The sequence below is a fragment of the Struthio camelus genome, chromosome 20 (assembly GCF_040807025.1).
Source record: "Struthio camelus isolate bStrCam1 chromosome 20, bStrCam1.hap1, whole genome shotgun sequence".
In the NCBI taxonomy this organism is placed as follows: domain Eukaryota; kingdom Metazoa; phylum Chordata; class Aves; order Struthioniformes; family Struthionidae; genus Struthio; species Struthio camelus.
Genome location: NC_090961.1, coordinates 1781216 through 1804198, shown reverse-complemented (window position 1 = coordinate 1804198; position 22983 = coordinate 1781216). Strand labels below are relative to the sequence as shown.

The 22983-nt window shown below is 44.0% G+C and overlaps 1 protein-coding gene across 5 annotated transcripts in view; it reads left to right on the top strand.

Annotated features, from left to right (window-relative positions):
* Window positions 1-22983, top strand: part of LHX2 (LIM homeobox 2) — a 51237-nt gene that overhangs the window by 27450 nt on the left and 804 nt on the right. The window contains exons 1-4 of one of the 5 annotated variants that reach the window (XM_068915041.1): window positions 1563-2540; window positions 5392-5594; window positions 6409-6791; window positions 15260-15465. In XM_068915041.1, the coding sequence (XP_068771142.1) occupies window positions 2313-2540; window positions 5392-5594; window positions 6409-6791; window positions 15260-15465 (1020 nt within the window). In that variant the 5' untranslated portion in view covers window positions 1563-2312. Of the gene's footprint in view, window positions 1-1562; window positions 2541-2596; window positions 2980-5388; window positions 5595-6408; window positions 6792-15259; window positions 15466-22983 lie in introns of those variants that run through there. The other 4 variants (XM_068915040.1, XM_068915043.1, XM_068915042.1 and 1 more) reach the window with 4 other exon arrangements.

Sequence of the window (22983 nt, the reverse complement as noted above, 5' to 3'; positions counted from 1 at the left end):
ATATAAAATCTTTTTGATAACTAGCAATGTCAAATAAAGTATGTGAATCCATGACCTTTCTTAACTCTAAATATATATAGAAAATACGTAATCAGTTATGTGGTACGGAATTAAGCCGGTATTAAAATACCTAGGGATAATGGAGTGTGCAGATATAAGGATATATACAGCAAATTGTTTAAGTAAAGGCAATACAAAGGTGTCCCACAGCAAGACATGGTGTTCATGGTGTTAAAGTGAGCTCGATTCCACTTCTCTGTTATTGGAGGCATATCCCCCATCACAGATGGTGTTTGGAATGTCTTGCAATTTAAGGGAAGAAGGGATAAATTGTTTTTACCAACATAAATATTATACAGCTCTAATAATTCTGTTGCACTTTCTAATCTGAATTACAAAGTGAGTTTCCATTGTTTTCCAGCTCTGATTTTAGGACAGTCTTTCCACAGATGCCAAATTAGCTTGCATTCTGTATGGTTCTTTTGAGGCGTCCTGTGGCTATTTCATATACATTTCTACAAGAGACACTTTGTTCTCCACTGTGACATGCAAACGTGTTTAATTACTTGGAGCAATTCATACAGGTGGTAGAAAGCCACATTTATTATAAGAATGCTCACAGAACACATAAACCCAGGAAAGTTGTAATATAAAAGGACTAATTCCAGTTTTAGCAAAGAGACCGTTCTTAACTTTACTACACCTGCAAGACGCAGATCACTCTTTCAGGAAACAACACATAACACTAAAATAGTGAGTGATGTAATAATTTGCAGTCATGGGTATGCAGCGAGCCTTGTGATCTCAGAAGTACATTCGGGCTTACTTTCCTTTGTGCCACCTTCACCTGTATAATTAGAAGCATGGTATTTGACATCTTTAATACTAATTAGTCCTTCCATACTGCACACCTACTGAATAAATATGTAGACTTCGTGAGCCGTTTCCTATTGTTGAGCCCTTTTGTCTTTTCTGGAGCCTTCCTGATACTTCTGCTGAAGTTCGGAGGAGACCTTTTGGGCCTGGTTTTCATACAGCTTGCTAGGAAATAAGAGAAGTGAGAAGCCTCAGTTGTGGACGGCTTCATGAAAGGGAACGACACAAGTTATTATATTCTAATCATGAATATTTTTCACAAGCAGAACGAAAGCGGTGGGCTGCGCTCAGTTAATTAGGCATGTCTTAGATATCACGATCTCGGAGCGTAAACAAACTTTTGACCCCCCCCCCCCCCCCCGCCGCTTCCCCTGCCCCGGAGAGACGGTTTTCTCCGATATTCTCCGCCTCGCTGCCAGCCTATGGCCCAGGAATCGCGCCGCCAGCGAGCGAGCGAGCGAGCGAGCGAGCAGACGCGCCTCCCCGCGCGGTGCTGAGCGCGGCCGGCGGCGGCCCGCGCCCCTCCGCGCCTCCCAGCCCCGAGCACATGCCGGCGGGCCCGGGCGCGGCGGCAGCCAATGGCGGCGGGGCAGGACATGATGTCAGAGGGGCCGTAGAAAAGGCGCGGAGCCTCGCGCGGCGCCCGGGTGCAGACGCGCCGCTCGCGCTCGCAGGCACCGCGCCGGGCGGCGGCTCCGGCTCCGCCGCTGCGCGCACCCGCGGCGCGGCCGCCCCGCCAGCCGCCGGGCCCCGCCGGCCGCGCCGCTTTAAGGAGAGAGGGGGGCCGCCGAGTGCCCGTCCCATCTGGTGCCCGTCCAACTCTTCCTCCTTCCCCGTGGCTTTTTCTTTTCCCAATGAGCTCCAGCGGGTTGGGGGAGGAGCGGGGAAAGGAGCAAACTTTGCCCCTGAGCTGCAGCCGCTGCCAGCCCTCTGGACTGTGAGTGCGTGCGGTGGGCATCCGTCCTCCCTGCGGCACCAGCCTGCTCTCCGCCTGCTGCTGCCTCTCCCTCTCCCTGCTTTCCTCCTCTAAATTTCGCACAGTACGATGTAGTGGGCTTGTCGTTATTTTTTATTTATTTCTCGCCGAAGATGGTTTAATTTTTTAATATTGCTATTATTTATTAACCCTTCCCACCCGTAAACCTGCCCAGCCTTCTGCCAGCTGGGCCAGAGCGTAAAGCCTGGGACTGCACCTGGGGCAATGAGCCCTGCACTGAAGAAGCCTCCTAGAGGGATGTGCCGGGGCCACGCAACAGACTAGATCCAAGCCCCGAAGCCTACAACACCAGTTATCCCCTTCTCCCTCGCCCCCTTCGCCCGCCTTTTCTACGCTCCCAGCCCCTTGAACACCTCGGATCAGTGCCTGCGCTGCGCTCCGGAGAGCTTTGCCGGGGTGGAAAGCCCGGAGCCGCCGAGCGACGGGGCGGCCGTGCTAGATGCATGGGGGAGGGCTCCGGTTAATGCAAGTCCTGGGCTCCTGCAGGGACCCCGACAACTGTCAGCAGCAGCAGCTACTCGGGGCCTCCTCCTCTGCTTCCTCAGCGATGCTTTTCCACAGTTTGTCCGGCTCGGAGATGCATGGGGTCATCGACGAGATGGATCGGAGAGCCAAAAGCGAAGCGCCAGCCATCAGCTCGGCTATAGACAGGGGAGAGACCGAAACGGTAGGAGGCGAAGGAGTGGGAGAGTCATTCAACCCCCTAAACTTAATGAACCCCTCAAAGATTTCCCTTAAAATAGCAGATCGGGGGGAAACCTATGCAAATACTAAATCAGAATCAAATTTAAGCATAAAGGTACCCCAAAAGATTAAATTAAAACATGGGGCAAGGCATGAAACTGTTAATTATTAATAATATGCATAGTAATAGTAACGCTTGGGTGAAAGGAACGGCACTGCTCTTGCGAGAAAACAGAAATAGAGACCAGCCTTTTGGTAGCGTCCAAGAACTCCTTCCCTTCCCCCAGCCTGTCCGGCCTTCTAAAGTTTTTAGGAAGAGGCAAAGTATGCTTTTATACAGATAACATTCTGGCACAGCGAGATTTTTGTCTGCAGAATGGAAAGACAAGCACCAAAGAATCCACTTCTATATTATTTTTCAGGTGGGATGGCTACACTGAGGTAGCTATTATAGCATTAGAAAGAAAACGCTAGTATTTTAAAATTATGATCGTTTATAGTAGTAATATATACGACCATTGGCTTTGAAAACGAGAAATGGAACTAGAAAATATGTTTCAGGGATACGAATGGATGCACATTTTAAAACTTTTATCACTTTTTACCTGGTGTCTGCTGATGTGTAATACTTGTATACTAGTACGTTTATACAATAAAAAGGTGCATCCTTCGAATTTGAGTTAACCTAGCAAAGTGGAAGAGATTTCTGAAGTATGTTAACTGATTCAACATTTTATGTGTGTTACTTTTTGTTAAGGAGAAATGATAATTTTGAAGTGCAGAGATTACGTATTTTGGTTAAATGCTGTCTTGTAAGCTGATGCGGGCATGTGTAGGAAACATCTGTTCACGGTTTTTAAAACTTCGTCAATATATGTTATTTCTCTTAATATTATGTCGAAATTTACTTAAAAGTAAACAGTGAGATGATATAATCCTGAAATACTGGCTGAAAGAGAGCCTTTATACTGCGAGGATAGAACATGACTTCTAATCTACACAGCTGTAGTTTTCTTCGGAAAAGTTAGTATTTGTCCGTACAATTAAACCATATCAAATATTCTTTACTGGAGTAAATATTATGATATGATACCTTTATATATGTATATAGAATGTGTATGCATATACATGTGTATATAATGAGCAGTGGGATAAAATACTCGATCCTTAAATACCATTTCTGGATCTCAGAATATTGATGTCGCCGGAAAAGCAAAGCAGAAAAACTGTATTTTATTTAAAGTGGATTTACAAGAAACTACTTTGGTTATAAAACAATCACTAATCAGAGCTTAGCTAACGCTTTAAAGAAATCAGCTATCAGTGGAGTTGTGTGGACAACATGATAATGTAGAGCTATAATGTTATTTACTTGCAGTTCTGATAGTGGACACGATGTAATGGAAGCAATAGTGCTAACAGCGATGGGATTTTGTGATCTGTGCAAGTGTTACACGAAAGTAATCAGTCTAGCATATGCTGAAAAAATAGCTTCATTTTCGTTCGATTCTTCCCCTATTAGCTGTCTTCTCTCCTTTTGCTTTGCGCAAAGACTTTAAGGCTCTAGAGGAGGCAAAAGTAAACAAACAACCTCCCTCCCGAATCAAAACAGACCTGTGTGTTTGTCACATCGCTACAGAAATGTTTGGGGTCTTGTTGCACCGAACCGGTCTGCAGCGGGTTTTGAGCGCTGTGCCAGGGTGAGAGTAAGTTTAGAACGAAATGGACAGCAGCGCATTGCAAGGTCTGCCATAAATTCTCCTCCGCGTCTGAACCTTTTCTCTTGAACACTATTTTAAGGTGCTGGATAAAATAAATAAGAGCGCTTAAACGGTTTTCGATATTTTTCTGGTTTTTTTTTTCAGTAGATGTTGACAGAATATGTATGTATGTATTTGTTTTTTTGCAGGGAGTTTCGATTGGATTGTGATTTGACACTAAACTATTAAATTATATAGGGGTTACATTTAGTTTTATTGCTTCCAAGTTTATCCCAGCATAATCTAACGTGCTCTGTTGTTTTTTCCTACTTTCTTACATACACATTTCCCACTATTTCGTTTTCCTGATAAACATTCTGCACCTCGGATTTAGTAATGCTCATCTCCTCCGCAGTTTTTTCTTTACTGGTCCCTTTAGTGCTTTGGGTTACAGCAGATTTGGGCACATTTGTTTGGAACCAACTTGCAGAGCGAGCTGTGTCTGTAGCTCTCTGACTACTAGGGGGTTTGATCGTAATTCACCCGGAATTTTATAGCTAGGAAAATACACACACACACACACACACGCTCCACATACAGGCACTCACAGAGCCTTAGCTATGCAGACCTTCTCCGTGTATCCCTAATAATAAATTCTAAAATCAACTCTCTGCGATTTGCCCGGCTGTGTGATTATTGCGCCTGTTTATTGAACAGCATCTTTTCTGCTTGTTCTGGGACTGGCAAATCCACAAAACAATTCTTGGGTCTCATTCGGACGTCTTCCTTAAGCCCCAGGTTGTTTTTCTTCTTGTTTCACCTCCTTCCCCAAATCCTGGCTCGTCTCTCGGGATGGGGGGATGCCGCCGGCTGCGGGACCCTGGGGATCCCGTTGCCGGCGCAGGAGGCAGGTCGGGGCGGCCGGGCGGGCCGCCTCGGAGCCCCCGCTCCAGTCCTTTCCCTTCCCTTCCCTTCCCTTCCTCTCCTCTCCTCGCCCCCGCGCCTGCCAAGCCCCTGCAAGGGGAGAGGGAAAGCCCAGCCCCGACCGCGGCTGGGCAGGGGGAGGGGGGAGCTCAGTAGCGCACAAGGGTTTCTGCCTCTCGCTAACGGTCTGTAATTGTTTTCCCCCAGCAGACCATGCCTTCCATCAGCAGTGACCGGGCTGCCCTGTGCGCCGGCTGCGGGGGGAAAATCTCCGACCGTTATTACCTCCTGGCTGTGGATAAACAGTGGCACATGCGCTGCCTGAAGTGCTGTGAATGTAAACTCAACCTGGAGTCCGAGCTCACCTGCTTCAGCAAGGACGGCAGCATCTATTGCAAAGAGGATTACTACAGGTACAGCCTGCCCTCGGCCACCGAGCCGGGAGCGGGGGGACCTGCTCGGGGCCCCCCACCCTGAGCCATCCCAGCCCCTGGGGAGGCCTGGCGGGCACAGGGTCCCTACGGGGCAGGCAGCGGGCTCCTAAAGCCTCTCAGTGAAGGGCGAGACCCGCGGGATGGGCCCGTGCCCTCGGGAGGGGGACGCGGCTCGGGCACAGCCAGCCTGCCCGCTGCCAGCGGGGACTTCAGGCAGTCTTCCGCCACCGGCCTTTTCGGGCTGCGAGGGGAAACGAGATCACCAAGGGACGCTGGGCTCCTTTCCAGCCCCGGACAAGGCACGGCGTGACACCTCGCCCTTGGGAAGGGCTCACCGTCCCCGCCTGTGTCCGCACGCCCCCCGTGCAGGGGGGAAGGGATGGGGCAGAGCCCGCGCAGGGGGCAGCCCGGGGCCCCGGCGCGCTGCCAGCCCGGCCGGGAGCGGGGCTTGCGGGCCGGCCGCGCTGTCCGCGCCGCGCGGTGCCCGCCCGGCGCCCCGAGCCGCGGGCCCCAGCGGGCCGGGGGGGGGGCAGATGGGGGGGGGTGCAGCGCCTTTCCCTGGTAGGAGCTGGCGGGGCGGGAGCTGCGCCTCCAGGAGGTGCGTCGCGAGGGGGGAAGTGGGGCAGCGGTCCCGTGGTGCCCGCCCGGCTGGCGGGCGAAGCCCCTTCGCAAACGTCCCGGCTCGGGCGGCTGCCCGGGGCCCGCCAGCCCCTCTCCCCCGCCGCCTTCCGGGCGGCCCCGGCGGAGGCGGGATGCGCCTCTCACCGTCTCCTCTGGCCGTTCTGTTTTGCAGGAGGTTTTCGGTGCAGAGATGTGCGAGATGTCACCTGGGGATTTCTGCCTCCGAAATGGTCATGAGGGCCAGGGATTTGGTATATCACCTAAATTGCTTTACTTGCACCACTTGCAACAAGATGCTGACCACCGGCGACCACTTTGGCATGAAAGACAATCTGGTGTATTGCCGCCTCCATTTCGAGACTCTCATCCAGGGGGAGTACCAGGTGCATTTCAATCACTCGGATGTAGCCGCTGGGAAGGGCCCAGCACTGGGAGCGGGCTCTGCCAATACTTTGGGACTGCCTTATTACAACGGCGTGGGGACTGTCCAGAAGGGGAGACCCAGGAAAAGGAAGAGCCCAGGGCCTGGGGCAGATCTGGCAGCCTACAATGCAGGTAAGAGATCTCATTTCCCCCGCCCAAGAACAATTTAAAAGGCTTGTTTCTGTTCACTTCCAAAGGGGGATTTCCGTTTATTTTAGCTTAAACCGTTAATAATAGTTTAGCTGCAGCATAATTATTGAGATCAAGTGCTGTCAAATTGCAATTACAGAAGCTAATATGTTAGCATTTTTCACTTCAGCTGGAAATAAAATGTTTTGAAGCAAGGTCATCTGGTTAAGGAGGGGGGAGAAGGGGGAGTGTAGCCTGAAATAAAATCTGGAAACCAGAGATTGTAAGTTAGCACTTCAGAGAGCTGTGAATTTTCTTTAGTAGCTACATTCTTAAAGGCTGCTGATGGGTGAATTATTCTGCCTTTTCCTGAGCTCCTGCACCTCGGAGTTTGGGAAGGCAGGAAACAGAGAGAGAGAGATGAAGGGGGGAAAAAAAAGTGGCGGTTTCTCTAGGACCCGCAGCGAGAGGCGGCTGGAGGGGCGCAGGGGCTGGCGGGGCCGCGGGTGCCCGCGCAGCCTGGCTGAGGGCGCTGGCCGGGCTGCAGGACGCAGGTGTTTGCAGGCAGCCTCGGGACTGTCCATGCACTGACAATTTAGGCTGGAGTTTTGTTCATCAGATGTGACTCTGGGAGGACTCGGGAAACTAGCAACATCTCTATTCTAAACCTTCCCTGCCCTCGAGTTACAGCCCCCTACCTCTTAACTGAGATCAGCAACAAGAAGAAAGGGAGCAAACCTGGCAACAGCCACAAGCCTGCAGTCTCTGCAGAAAGTCTGGCTCTCAGGTTCTCTGCATTCAACTGCTAACTTTCTGATGTGTTTCCTCGCTAAACATCCCCACAGCAGTACTGCAATTTTTCAGGCAAAGGAATTCAAGTAGTCTCCTGCCCCAGCAACCCCTCTCTCCCTACCCCTCTGGCCCTTGCTCGTCTCTTACTCTAGAACTGCTGTGATCACTGAGTCTTCTCAGCCGCGCTCTTTGTATGCAAAAGGAAAAAGTTTTTGGACAAAAGAAAATATTTGGATCTTGATTTTTATTAGAAGCATTCAAGGCAGAGGTGGTGGGGGTTACTCCAGACCAAAGTGTCCGTTCACTGTGTACTCAGTCAGCCCGATCGATGCTGAAGATGAAACTCATTTGCCTCTTTCGTCTGCTTCAGTTCTGTTTTCAGGGTTTTCTGTTGTTTTGATTTTGTTTGTTTGTTTTTTAATCTTTGAAGTTCAGATGTGTCGTGTAGGGTGTAAATTTGCCTTTAACTCCCCCCACCCCCGGAAAGGGGAGAGGGCGTTAAGTAAAGGCCAAGTTTGCTACGGTTTGTTTCGGACTCTGTGCGCCCCCCCGCCTGCCTGGGACGTGTAGTTCTGGGCTGCGCTTTGCTTCTGCCTTTCCGCCTTGGAAAAAGAGGTGGAGGGGACGGGGAGGAAGGTGTGTGTGTTCGTGAGAAACCAAGAGAAAGTGCAGCGCAATGACTGGTGATGAGGATCACGGTCTGTTAGTGATCTTCCAGCACCGAGAGCTTTCAGTGCTGGGGGAGGCGACAGAAGCCGGAAGGATGAGGCTGCGTGTGTTTTGCGCCTAAAGACAAAGTAACAACAGAGGCGAAATTGAATGGTTTGCACTGAAAATGGCGAGGAGAAAAAAGCGCATCTCTAACTAGCAAACGCATCTCAGGAACAAAACTGACATCTATTACTGGTTTATCTAATTGCTGATCATATTCGAAATAGCGCAAAAGTCAATAGTAGTCCCAGTGGTGAAGGCTGGTAAAAGCTGTATTTTCCTGAGTAACAGTGAGCTTTAAAACATCTAGAAAATACGCGTTCTGCCTGTTTAAAAATGTTTCCTTTTCGGAGGGATTAGATTTTAATTGTCCTTCCGCTGTCTCCCTATGCAGGGCAGATGTTCAGATTCAAAGGACCTGTAAACCGAACCAGCAGCATCTGTCCTGGATAGGAGCACAGCCTGAGAATGTCTTATTGCTCCCTGGCTTCCTAAATACACCATCTTTAACTGTATTTTTTTAAAATTCGTTTTCAAAATTATTGCCTTCCGAATTTTTGCTCTTTTAATTTTTGCTTGACCTTGCAACTGCAGCTTAAGAGAGCTTCCTTAAGAAGAAAGGAAGGTTTATTTGCTTAAACTATTTATCATTAAATCAACAACCGATTAATTTCTGAGGCAATAAGTGTCGGAGATTTTGGAAATCAAACCGGGCTTGCCCGTTGATTTAAAATTTTACAAAATAGAAAAATATTTCCAAGTGTTTGATTTTTGCATGTTTTAAAAGGAAATCGTTTAAAAGTGTGATAGTTTCTCCTTTTTATTTTTAATGGAACTTTTCCTTTTCTTTCTGAGAAATGTACTAGAAATGCACACTATTTTCATCTAAAGGGATCTGTTGCTGATGATCTGTAGAATATTTTGTCTAAATAAATCTCCACACAGAGGTAGTGGAGAAAGGGGACCCACAAACTTGGCCAGAGTTAAGACTAGAATTATTTTGTAAATTGCAGCAAATATTCATCTGCAGCATGGATTCGACTGACCTTTTTTTTTTTTTTTTTTTTTTTAACTTAAACGAGACTCCGTTTGCACAGGGATGACGGATTTTAGATGTGGATAGAGCCTGACAAGTGGAAAATAGCTTAGAAGGATGCCGAAACTTCAAAAAGATTTCTTTTTCTTTCTTTCTTCTTTCTTTTCTTTTCTTCTCTCTCTTTTTTTAAGTGTGCTCCTGTGATCATAATTTCTTCTTTCACTTGTTGGAATAGAGTTTGGGCTTTTTAGGTCAGTAAATCAATGGCTGAAAGCTTGCTGAACACAGGAGCACCTGTAAATTCTGAATATTCCCTTTGTGAATTAGAGCCCAAACCTCCCACAGCCTGGTATATTCTATTCATTCCTATCTAGTCTGTCTTTAATACGAAGACACTAAAATATGCTTGAAAATGATAGATCTACTGTGCAGACCACTGTGCACCACAGTTTGATAAAATACCCATAATCGGTGCAAACAGCAAAGACATTCAGAAATATTTCCTTCCTTTTCTAGCTGGAAGATATATAGTGTTATCAGCAAGAAGGCGACTAAATATCTAGTCTAGATATAAACCTCGGCCTAAGTGGCTAAGTAAAAGGGGAGCTGGGTTCGGGTTTTGTGTAGTTCCGTTTGCGGGACTGGCATCTTGTCGGCAGACGGACGGGACGGTGCAGCCCCGCGTCCCGGGGCCGCCGGGAGCCTTTGCGCCGCGCTGGGGCCCGTCGCTCTCCCGCCCCGCCGCCCCGGGCGGGGACGGGGCTCAGCCCAGCAGCAAGCACGCTCCGTGCTTCCCTTCCCCCGCACGGCTCGGTGGGGGCAGAGGGGCCGCTTGGAGCTGACTTTCTCCGGGGTTTGTCAGAAGTTTTTCTTGATGAAAATCGGAAAAGCCTGGAAAGTTTTAAAGACCGATTTTATCTCTTTCCCTCCTCATTTCCCCTGGGAGCAAAAGCTCAAAATAAGCGTTTTTGCGACTACAGTTGCAGAGTGAGCAAACAGGAGGCACAGCTTAAAAACGGGATGTCTTGCAGCACTTTCCTAAGAAAAATAACAGTTCCCTGCTTCTCTCCCTCCTCCTCCTTCCCCCCCCCCCCCCAGCCCGGCAGACGTGGTCACCATAAGGGCTGCCCCCGGGCACGGTGCATGTAGCCCCTCCTCGGGGAGCAGGGCTTGGGGCAGGGCAGAGAAGGGCTGCGGCGGGCAGGGGGGCCGGGGCGAGCGGGGCCCCGGCAGCGCCCCCTCCCCTCCTGGCTGCCCGGGACGCAGAGCCGGGTTTCCAGATCAGGGAGCGCTGGGTCCCTCGGGAAGAGAGCACGGCGGGGCGAGCCCGACGGGGAGGGCAGCGCTGCCAACCCCTTGCCCAAACGCTGCGGCCCGGCCCGGCCCGGCCGCAGGCTCGCCGGGTTAATCGCCGAGCTCAGGGAATTACCGCGCGCTCGCACCAGCCATTCAGTTGGCTTAATTGAGGGGAAAAACCCTGGCCGGCTGGCTCCTCCCGCAGCGCCCGGCGGCAGCCCGGCAGGGCCGCCCGCAGCCCCGCTCCGCACCCTTTGTTCGCGGGCGCCGCGCCCGCCCCGTCGCAGCCCGTCCCGGGCCGCTCTCTCCCCCTAGAGGCGCCGCGCCCCGGGGACGGGCCGTTCCCTCGGATAACCCCGCGAGGCAGCGGCGCACACGGCCCTTTTGTCCGAGGCGGCTGAGGAAGGCTGCGGGGAAGGGCTCTTTTCTTTCTTTCTTTCTTTCTTTCTTTCTTTCTTTCTTTTTTTTTTTTTCAATCCGAACTCTTCTCTCTCGTGGCCTTGTGATACACAGCCTAAAAGATAGTCGCCCTCATCCTTAAGGCAGGCTTTATCTCCTTATTCCCAGAAACGCTTCTTGAAATTTCAAGGTTGAGGCAGCGCCTTCTGTGTCTTTTACTCTGAAGCCTTGGTGGGGAGGTGCCTTCCTTTCAGTATCTCGAGGCTCACCAGAGGCAGTGAGGGGTACCTTGCCTGCTCGAAGAGTCGCAGCTTCATAACGGGAGCCAAGTTCCCCTTTTAATCCCAGTTGTGATAAGGGATTCAGGCATCTGCCTTATCTAAGTGCCTTCTTCTCCTTCCACCTGGGAGAAAGACTTTGTCTCTGACTATGTCCCAAGTACTATTAAGGGGACGCTGTCTCACTTTTATGCCGTTAAGGGTTACAAGTTCCACAAAGTCCTTTACGTGCTTTGATCAAACAACAAATAAGGCTGAACCCCTGCCTGTTCCAGTTAATCACAAGTTCCCTCTCCAGGCAGCAGCAGGTTAAAACACCCCCGTCTCCCTGATTGCAGAAGAAGAGGGGTGTATGTTCCCAAGCCACTGAGAATGGAGAGCTGATGTAGGCACCAAATGTGTCTCTTGTTTCATCATTCTTTCAGAATTGGGATTAGTTTGCTTTCTTTTTGAGTAGTTTAACATGTCAAACACAAACTACTAAGAACAAAAGCTCCCCCAAAGGAAATTCTCCATTCCCATCTTCTTCATGTGCCTTATACTTAGCTACGGGCTAAGCACGTGTATTTTTCAGAAGCCCGACATGTCGGGGTCTGGGGATCTGAGTGTGAAACAGGGCTCCCAACTTTTCTTCTTCCAATAGTGTTTGTTACGATAGCTGCACATCCTGCTTTGTATGCATGTCACTGTTTCTAGAAGTGGTTTTATGCGTTATTCTGTAGAGGATATTTTGGTCACCAATATCAAAATGCACTGTTCTCATGTTAGAGAGTAAAACCCTATTTCCAGGGATGATATCTGTGGACATCACCATCTTGTGGCGAAATGGACATTTGTACCGTGGCGCTAATGGAGGAGACCGTAAGAGCTGACCAGTGGAGAGGCCAGCCGGCAGCGACAGCAAGGCAGTAGCCTGGGTGTGGTGGTCAGGGGGAAAGCACAAGGGCCTTACATATGTTTTAGGGTCGAAAAAGAGACTTGTCACCAATTCAGAGTTTGCTTTATCACAAATTAGGAGTGAAATATTTGTTAACCGAAGACTCCTCTATTTGACTGGCATTTTACCAAATGTATTTCTGAACTAGTCTCCCAACAGAAGTACTACATACTGCAACTGAATGGATATCTTAAATATGGATAGTTCAACAATTCATTTGGGAGATACACAGGGACACTATGAAGGAAGTGTCTGAAAAACAGACAGCTGCATGAGGAGCATGTACAGTACTAGTTTTATGGCATGATGCCTTTTGCAGAAACTTCTCAGCTCTTACAAACTCCACATGCTTAAACCCTTGGCCCATTCTCTATCTCTGTGCCTGTGACAGCCACAGACATTTCAGATTCTGGGAGAGATGCGTATAATACTAGATCTAATAAAATAAACTTTTAAGGTTGGTGCCAAATACCACAGCTAAATATGAGAGAGGAATTAGCATTAACTAGGAATATTTACGTCAGATAGGTGGTGCCTGGGGCTCATACAAGACAAGGAACAGCAGACGCCCTGATGCACTTTCATAATCTGCTTTGTAACTTTCTTCCTAGAGAAGGACAGCAGTTCTGCCAGTCTCAAATGGTGCATATTTACTGTCATTTTAATATTATTTTTATTTAGTAGATGAGGGGGTAAAACTATGGGAAATTCAAAGAGCGAAGGTTCCTTGTCCAGTTAGGGCTTGATGGTAAGCTGATAGCCTGATTCCGTTCTGGGAAGATTTAGAATCACTTTTATTTCCTTGGATCCTCATTCTTTACAGTGCAGGTTAAAACCCAGCTGCCACTTGCAACCTTAGGGTTTGTTTTGTTGCATATTAACATGAAGAGAGCCCAGTTTTTCAGGTAAAGATTTTGATGCATATCCTCCTAAATCATTGCCTTGTCATTTCTGGGAGGATTTGAAAGCATTTAAGATAACACTCACAGGCCTTTTCCATTTCTAATGTCTAAAAGTCTTGTAGGTTAATTTTAAAACCAAGTACTGTCTTGCTTTACATTTCCATAATACCATTTGCTATGAGCAAAATAGTTTTAGTTATTCCTCCCAGCATTATATACAGGAGGGACTGTAACTCTGAGGGAGACGGGAGCACATGGGATGACTCCAGTTTGGCAACCAGACCTCAGTTCTTAAAGCAGAGAAAGATCCTGCTGCATTCCCTCCAGCTCCGCCAGCCCTGCATTTTGCTATCTCCTTTTGTATTTCTTATCCTTTTTAAATTCAGGTACTGCCAGTTGCTCCATGAGACAAGAAAACAAGTAGAAATGCTTCTCATTGCCAGAATTTGGCACAAGATAGTCAGTCTGGAAAGGATTTACACAAATGTACATACATGCACGCACACACACGCTCACACATATATATACAGCACATTTGATTTAAAATGTGTTTGGCTGTTCTTAAAATTACAGGCATACAGAAACGCACAGAGAAGTTTGAGGCTTCGGATACTTTTTATATATCTATTAAACAAACCTGCTTTTGGTTTTCAAATTGAATTTTTGCAGGCCTTACTCTATAATGTGGCGTGTCTTTTAAAAAGTTTCTGAAAAGCTCAAGTTTGCAAAGCAGTCATTGTATATGCTGCAAAACTGCTTTTTATAGTATCTGTATGTATTTATTCTTATGGGTACATGCATAGTATGAATATTTTGAAAACTGATTTTAATACACGCCTCTCAGAATTCCTACTTATTCCATAAGGCCTAACACCTCTGATAAACGGTATGTAATTAAAGTAAGAGTCTAAAGATATACATATCTATGAGATGTACCGAATTGTAATAAATCAGTGAAAAGGCACAATTAAATATGTTTGTGTTTAAGAAATTGATCTATAATTCACATTTTAAAGCTCCCAACATACAGTATTTTTCTGATTTTTTTTGGATGCAACATTTAACAGGAGATAGTAGTGATTTTTCCCTACTTTTAACTTAAAACCTTTAGGATATTAAAAGGGAGTTGCAGATGTCAGAGCAGAAAAATAAATTAATGACAGCTTGTCAAAGCTAATTTTCAGTTATATCCTTGGTATTTTTCAGTGGACCTAAGCCTGATCCTTAATGTCGCTTTAAGAGTTTTTTCTGTGGTTTATTGTATACACATATACATTAAAAATATTTTTGGTCTATGAGAATATTTTGCTTGGCTTTCAACATTGAGTACTGTTTGATAATTATAATAATGTTCCTTGCTCCTAGACATCCTTTAGAGTCATTACAGTTGATTTATGCAGATGTATCAAGCAATCTTGTTCAGTGATTTCAGAGGGATATAACAACATTGATCATTCAAGCTAGTATTTCCAAATACTTAAAAAAAAAAAAAAAAGAAATATAAGTATGTAAATCATTGAAAATGTATATTTTTCATTTGGCATGCCACTAATATTTTGTATTAACAGCTTTATTTCTTTAGCTAGTCAAATTATAGTCATAATTTGCTGTCTGGTACCCACAAACTTTCTTTCTTTTATAGTGTTTCATTTAATGGTCTCTCCTGTGCTCTACAGGGTTTAGTTTGGTGGAAGAAATAATTATAATTTTAACTGGTCTTTTCCATTGAGATTTAAGTGGACTGTATTGTACAGCTTTCTTTGTACATTATAATGCAATTTACAGTGATACAAAGTACATTAAAACACTTTACAGAGTTGAGGACAGCTACTGTCCTACAAGCTGAAAGTGGGGGAAAGGCTGTGTAAAGATAGAGGAAAGAAAAAAGGAAACAGACCTGACATTTTAAAAGCCATAAAGAGGCAGGTGAGGGTCCTTGCAGACTGGTTATTGTATGGGAAAAATAGAAGATGCAGCAATGGAGGGGAAGGCAAGTAGGATTTGTACTAGTACAATACATGGCATGGTATGTTATTTTAATTGCTGCACTCAGATGAACTGCAAACAATGTTGGTCACAGAGCAATAGATTTACACGCCTTTTCCTCTTGTTGCCTTAAGCTTTAAGTTGCAATGAAAACGATGGTGACCACCTGGATAGAGACCAGCAATACCCCAGCAATCAAAAAACAAAGCGTATGAGGACATCATTCAAACACCACCAGTTGCGGACAATGAAGTCATACTTTGCTATTAACCACAATCCTGATGCCAAGGACTTGAAACAGCTAGCTCAGAAAACCGGCCTGACCAAAAGAGTTCTTCAGGTAAGAACAAAGTCTTTTCTCTCAAATCATAAATAAAGTATCAGTTTTAGATTTGAAGCACTGGGATTTTGGTTATCTTCAAGTTTTTCTTAATTGTTGATACTTTCTGTAAAGACTTCTTACACTTTTAAAGACTTTTCTTAATACTTTTGTACAATTTAGTTCTATTCAGCTTTCCCAAGGTAGATCACTTGGGTTCTAATTTTTTAATGGCAGTTGTGAAGGTTTGGGAGTCCTACTTGTTTTCCCAAGTTAGTTAATTCTGCTGTGTAATTTTAGCTTCCTATCTGCTGTAAGAAAAAGCAAATTATTTTCACTAATATGTTCATTGTAAATAGAGAATACTTAATTTAGAAATTACTATGAATAATTACCTTCATAAGAAATTAATCAGAAGTCTGGATTTATTTTATCAGGACAGGGAAGATGTTTTTTCTTATACAGCTGAAGTGGGCATAAAGTTGATTTTTCAAAGATTACATTTTTTATTCATAGGTTAGTAACTTAGAATGAAAGGAGACAGCATTTTGGAAAGACCTTTTCACTGAAAGCTGAATTTTTCTTGCCTCAGGGATACATACTCCATTTGAATTATTATGAGAGTATTAATTGATTACAGCTCCATTTTAATTTATAGTTATGATTCAAGAAATCAAATTTAACGGGCACTTATCCAAATAACCATAACCAGACATAAATTTGGACATGTGGGAACAGCGACATGCCAGAGTCTGCTACTGAAACCTCTAAATGAATCCTGATCGTAGAAAAATGGTTTATGGACTTCGTAGCAACAACTGGGGTTCAGAGACAAAACCCTAGGAAAGCATTGTGGACGGTTCTCACAAATTCATAGACAAGCCAGGGGCAATAGATGAAAAAATACTGAGAAAAACTCAATTCCCTGAAGAGATTCTGAGTTTTACAGCGTTAATACCTAACAGAAAAAGGAATAAAGATTTTGTTGGATTCCCAGTAAAAACTACTAATGACAAAACTGGACATAGTTTTTTCTCTTGGCTATTTCCTCCATAGCTTGATATTATTTGTTTTAATGATGCTGATTTGTGGTGGTGGAACAGATTCTTCCCTATATAATTGGTGCACGTCCTAAGACTAGACGGAGTGTCCCTCATAGCAGCTCTCCTTTATCCATGCATCTGAAAGAAAAACATTTCTGCATTTATCTCTCCTTATTTTGGCACCTCTTTATTTCATCCTCAGAGTTTAGACACAAAATTTAGTATTATCTGTTCTGTCCATTACAGTACATTCGCACCTGATTTATCTGAGTGATCTGCCATAGCAGCCTAAGAAATGAGTTCAGTGTCCACAAAATGTCTTTCTCTTGATCATCTTTCTGTTCTCTCTGCCCATTCTGCATCAGTTTTGACTTCCATCTCTCTTCTCTTCTCTTCTAATCATATGCCCTTCCATCTCTTGTCCACATTATTTTCTCTGTTCCTTCCTTCCTTTTTATGATGTGTTTCCTTGTCTCCAAAATTTGACTCCATGTCTCCATTACGCTTCAGTCCCTCATTCAGTTTCTGTATTGCTTCTGTTTCCATCTTAAACACACTGTATCTTGCCGTTTTCAGGTGCTTAATGCTTCTTTTCTTTTGTGGTAATCCTTTGCAATTCCACTAAACTTTTTTCATGTTTTTGGTAATTGGTATTTCACTTCTTTTACTTCCGCAGTGAAATACTCCTTTATCTCTGGGCACCTTTAGCTGAAGAGTGGTGGAAGGTAATAGCTGGTGGTGAGGATTGCACCCAGAGGATGATACTGTTGGAGGCACTTCAAGAAAATGACTCAGAGGGATACTTTGTCTAGTATCACTCTGATGAGTTTTCCTGTCTGTTATGAGCACTCTCTCATACTTTTTTGGCCTTTTTGGTTGAAAATTATTTTGAGTCATGAAAAAAAAAACTTACTTTTTGGATTTTAAAGCTTTTGTGCCCAACTGGCTTATTCCTAACCTGTCAGAGGAAGTAATACGGGTTTCCGAAGGCACTAAGGCAGTTTTTCAAACACCGAAGTTCACCTATACTAGCTTCAAGTTTGCTCCTTACTGAGGAAAACTCTTCATGATGTTGGTTACTGAGATAGTGTCACTTGTTAATTCTTCTGAGCCGGAAAGGTTGGCATTCCATCTGTGTCATTTATTGACCATGCAGTAATTCACTGACACTATTGATCTAAACAAGCATCATTAGTATTAATCTCTTCTACATACTGAAGGCACAGGGACTCCCAAACGTATGTGCATACCTGCCAGTAGTAAGACATTTTCAGTATTTTCTATGTTATTATTAGGCATGTTTGCAAACTGTTGTATTTTCAATATGTTCAGGTCTCAGTTCAGCTGATGAAGGATAGTATTTCTTTATGTATCATAACAGAATATATTTTAATATAAAATACAGGACAGCAGATGAGGACAAAGACAGCTGTCTCTTATACTGAAACCGCTGTGCTTCCTAAACATGTGTAGTGGAGTTCCTAGTGTTTAGGAAATGGCTGTAGCGCCTTTACTACGTAGGCAGTCCCACATAACATGTAAGGGGGTAGTTTGTTGTTGGATGAGTGGAGAATTTGGCCCAGTACTTAATGATCCGTGATATCAGATTTGGAAAACTTGACTTCTCTCTTGGCTGCACATACAATTAGTCATCAGCTACCCATGTCCAGAAGTAGAATGGCAGGGAAATGTAGCATACTGCTTCATAAATTACATTTCCTTTAGTGGCTTTGTAATGCAGACTATTTTCTTTAAGTAGCCACATTAGAATCACAGTAGGCCTATTTATATTTGTGCCCCCTATTTTTATTTATTTTCACTCACATTTAACTTCATGTTTGCTATTTAATTTGTATACCTCTTGTACTGCAGCCGGGGAACACATGCCTATTATTGTAAGCTTTCATTTGTAATTAAAGTAACCAGCTAATTGTGAGCTAACTAATTGGCGCAAATGTTATTCTTTGGGAAGTGATCTTTCTTCTCCCGAGTCTAGAAAGGGAAGGTAGAAGTAGATAGCCCTAAGAAAATACAGTTTGCTAGCTACAGGTGTGGCCAGTGACCTCTTCTCTTGCCAGGGTTTGCAACATGACTGTCTGTGGCAAAAGCGCTTTAGGAACATAAACCATTGTTGTTCAGTGGGGTGTCTCATACACTGCTTACGCCTTTTTGAACGGCTCCCCTGTAATGTTTCTATGAAAACGCTCCTGCGTGCGTTAGGACTTTGTTAATTCAGTTACCAGTAGTTAGCAAGGCATGAAAATTATCACAATCGTGCGTGGGTACCCTGCACTATCTTTCAGCGAAGGTTTACTTTAGAATAGCGTACTGCAGATCTGTTACTGAGACTTCATTCACAAAATATCCTATAGTTCTCTTTCAACTGTGTGATTAATATTCAGAGCAGAATAATCGGAACGTGTGTGCAATGAGAAAACATGGTTTGCTTTGTGGTGCAACATCCTTTACATTTCTATTTGTGTTTCTCCCCTCATTAGTTAGTAAAATTCAGTAAAACTAAATGTCTCCCAGGTAGCTGTGTGAATTAACAAAATTGTGCTTAAAAATTTGTTTCTAGAGCAACCTATTCGTATTACTAATATATAATAGTTGCAACAATGGAGGCTTTATAAACAAAAATTAAAGTTATCTAAGGTGATTACATAGCCTTCTTCACTGCAGTATCTGAATCCTTTACAGTACTTAGTGCATTTATTTTCAGTACTTCCCTATCTTATGAAGATGTTGTTTTATTCCTGTTTTACAGTTGGGGAATTGAGGCAAAGGAAGACAAGTTAGTTGTGCAGATCACTGCAGAAATAGTGTAATATTTTAACCGCCGAACCATTCTGCCTAGTTGTTGAGTTCCCCAGCTACAGATGTTCAGCCCTGTTAGCTAGAATGTAGTAGTTGATCTTGCAGCTGCTTTTATTTTTCAGTGGGAGTTTTGTTCCATATTTTTCCTCTTTGATTTGAAATAGCTCAGCCCTACAGTGATACAGTTGGACAGAAAAACACTAAATACTTCCACTGATTTTGTTTATTCTTCAGTTCTGAAGACCAGATTCCTAATTGTGTAATTGATGTGAGATAAGTCCTTCTGGAACAATTCTTTCAGTTATGTATATTTGGGTCGTTATTTCCTTGCTTTAATGTAATACCGTTACAGGTGCAGGGCCTGAATTACCAATATGAGCGTACAGCGCTGTCGCCATTACGCATGGGACAGCAATCCCGACTTGCCAGCTCTTATATGCTAGTTTGCACAGCTATAAGTAACAGCACAAGGCAGCAGAGAATCAGGCCTACGTTCCTACAACTAATAAAACAATAATTTTAATTCTTTCAGTACTCTTCAATGTGAAGTCTTTGCTGAATGCTTTCATATCTTAAGTGCATACCAGAATATTGCGATAGTGATAATTATTTTATGTTATTCCTTTCTAAGGTAAAGCAAAATATTTTCAGGATTTTAATTAATCAATATTTAGATGTCTTTCAGTAATTATATGAATATTTACTATTGGACAACTTCAAAGATCTTTATAACCATTAACCAATTGACCTTGATAGTATTTCAGTGAGGAAGAAAGTGAAATTAGTCATATTGCCTATATTTTTGCGTAATACTTGCAGGACCGTGGATATTTTCTGTGTCTAATGCTAACATGCATTACCTCTACTAAAGGGAGGCTTTTGCTGCATTAGGAGTAAAAAATGTCTCCTTACATGTGCAGCTCCTGGAAGTAGCTTTAATGGTCATCTGTAAGGGCATCTGGGCACAGGTTTTGACCTATATTTAACGGAAGATAAAGGGAAACACACAAGCACCAATAATCTTGCTCACTTTTCTTTACATATTGTCTCTGTTTATAATTTGAAATACTTTAGACTCTCTTGCTCAACTAAGGTTAAGGATTAGTTGGACTTTTAGGTACAATGTGAGTGAACTAAATAGTTATGGTATCTTCTATGGCTTTACAGTCTTTTAACAAAAAACTGTTTTGTGGATAGAAATGGAAATTTTACTCATATTTGGGGCTCTTCTATATATAAATATATATGTATTTTTAATGAACAATAGTGTGAAATTATGTGGTAGTATATGTATATGCAATCGGACCAGTGACTTTGTTTTGTTTTAATTATGATGTAACTGTGGTATACATACATGTCAGCGGTGACCATCTCTAAACTTCTACTTAAACTTTGCATGAATTAGCCTTTTTTGACACTTGCTAGAGAAGGTATATTAAAAAAAAATCCAAAACAAGTTATTGTATTTGTGGGACAAATATAAATTATTTCTTACTGAAAGGTGGAAAACCCCATAAACGTTAACATTCCTGTTTTTTTGCCATTCCTGCCAATTGGTGCTTGAGCCTTTGCAGCTTGAATACTCCGGCCAGACTGATTTCTTTCACTCGCATTCGTTGCGCACGAGGCTCCTCGCCTTCCTCGGAACCACGCAGACCTTCTCCTGCGACTCTTCGTGCGTGGCTCTGAAAGAATACTTATGTGAGAGGAAGACATTGTTTGGTTGTGAATGTTTCAGGCAAAAATATCATATTTGTTGTTTTTGCCAGTTCTGACTACATCACTGGCCTTTAAAAATTATACCACTGTAATGGACTTTGCCATAACACCATGAAAATATTTCTACCACTGTTAGTTTTAGGAGAAAAATTTTGATTTCTTGTCATATATGAAACCTATATATAACCTTTAAATTAAATGTTTAAACAAAGGTAACACCAGCATAAACTATTTTAAAATACTGAGCTTTCAGAAAAAAGGATCTGTAGGGATGTTAGTTATTCAAGGACTGTGAATGCCGCTCCTGTGGTCACTAGTAGAATTTGTGCCTGAGGATCATATCCTTATGCATCCCCTGGAGAGAGTGTGAGAGAGAGCGTGTGTGACTGAAGATCCCTGCTTGGGGGAGAAAGCTTTCTGGAGAAAAAGCAGGAATGCCCAGTCAAGGGAATTTGGGGCTGCACATCCATAGATGGGAAGAAAACCAGTCAGAGGAAAAACAGTCTGAGGCATGTTCCTCAACTCTAACTGTGGCTGGCAAGTTGAGAGTGCAAAGAGGATACCTTATGGGGCTGTATTATATTTCTATGTCACTCTTTCATTAGTGGTGAGGGTCTGGGTTAAAGTAGATCCTATGGCAAGGGCCGTGCTGTTTCAGCGTTAGGAGAGGCCAGGATTTCCCTATAGGTTGCTCTGGCCATATATTGGCCTTGTGAGCTCTGCAGGCTCAGCTCCCTGTACTCGCCACACAGGAGAAATCTGATGGAAAAAGTGTGTAACTATACAGATATTTTCACTCCCTTAGTCCCTTTCTCTCACAGATACACAGATGATAAGGCTCATTGCATCTGCAATGGAAAGACTTGATTCTATTCCTTAAAGTAGGTTAATGAGGGGACATGATGATCAGGATTGGGTCAATCGTAAAGAATATAACAATGACATAAGGCCTTCCGATAACTAGGCACAGTGAAATTTCCGCTGGTTTATATCAATAAAATTAGCTGGCTTCAACACACATCAGAGTGAACGTAGGGTATTTAATGACATTTTGCAATTTACCTGTGTTTCACACAAGTTTCACAAACACATTTCATTGTGTCTATTTTCAGATAGATCAGAAATACATTTTATCTTTAAACAAATCCTGCAGCAGTGGAGAGCACTATTAATTTGAACCTAAACTTTGAAATATAATTGGAGAAGATGAAGCCAGCTTTTGTCCTTTGCGAGAAGTAGCAAACTTGGAAAAATATTTCTGTATGTGGATATCATTTCTTCTGAGATTACAGTTTTGAATGCAATTTGAGTCTTTAATACTGTTCAAGTCTCTTTTTCTGCCTTCATTCCAGTACCGAAAAAGTATAAAAACAGAGACTGGGGTAGGCAATGGGAGCTGAAGCATTTGAGAAGGAAGAGTTAGAAAAGAGTAAGAAAGAGGGACAATTCTTTCAGAAAAGTGAAAATGCTGCTGAAACTGCTCTGCTACGGGAGCTCTCAGGGACAGCAGAAAGGCAGGGTGCTATGGATAGGATCTGGGTCACCTCCTGCCTATGGTCAAGAGACAAGATTGGTGAAACTTATTTTTTCGTATTCATCATATGCTTGGTTTCTGCCTGATCCTGACAGATACTTCAGGGAGTGAGGGCAATGGAGGATTCATGGGGGCTGCCAAATTTGTAAGCATCTTTATACATAGCCTGCGGAGAAAGGCTCCTCTCCTTCATCGTTAGCCCACTCATGTCCAAGCAGGCTGTTTACACAGAGAATTGCAGGACAGGGAAAGAGGAATGCTTTATAAGGCATGCAGAGGACACTTCTCATGATTGGGGCTACTCTTCTCACGTGTTGCCAATAAAAACATCTTCCCCAATTCAAGCATTGGTGAATTTGTGAATATGCTTTTGCTTTTTTTTTTCAACACTGCAGCTCTTTAAATGCTACCCTGTTATATTAAACT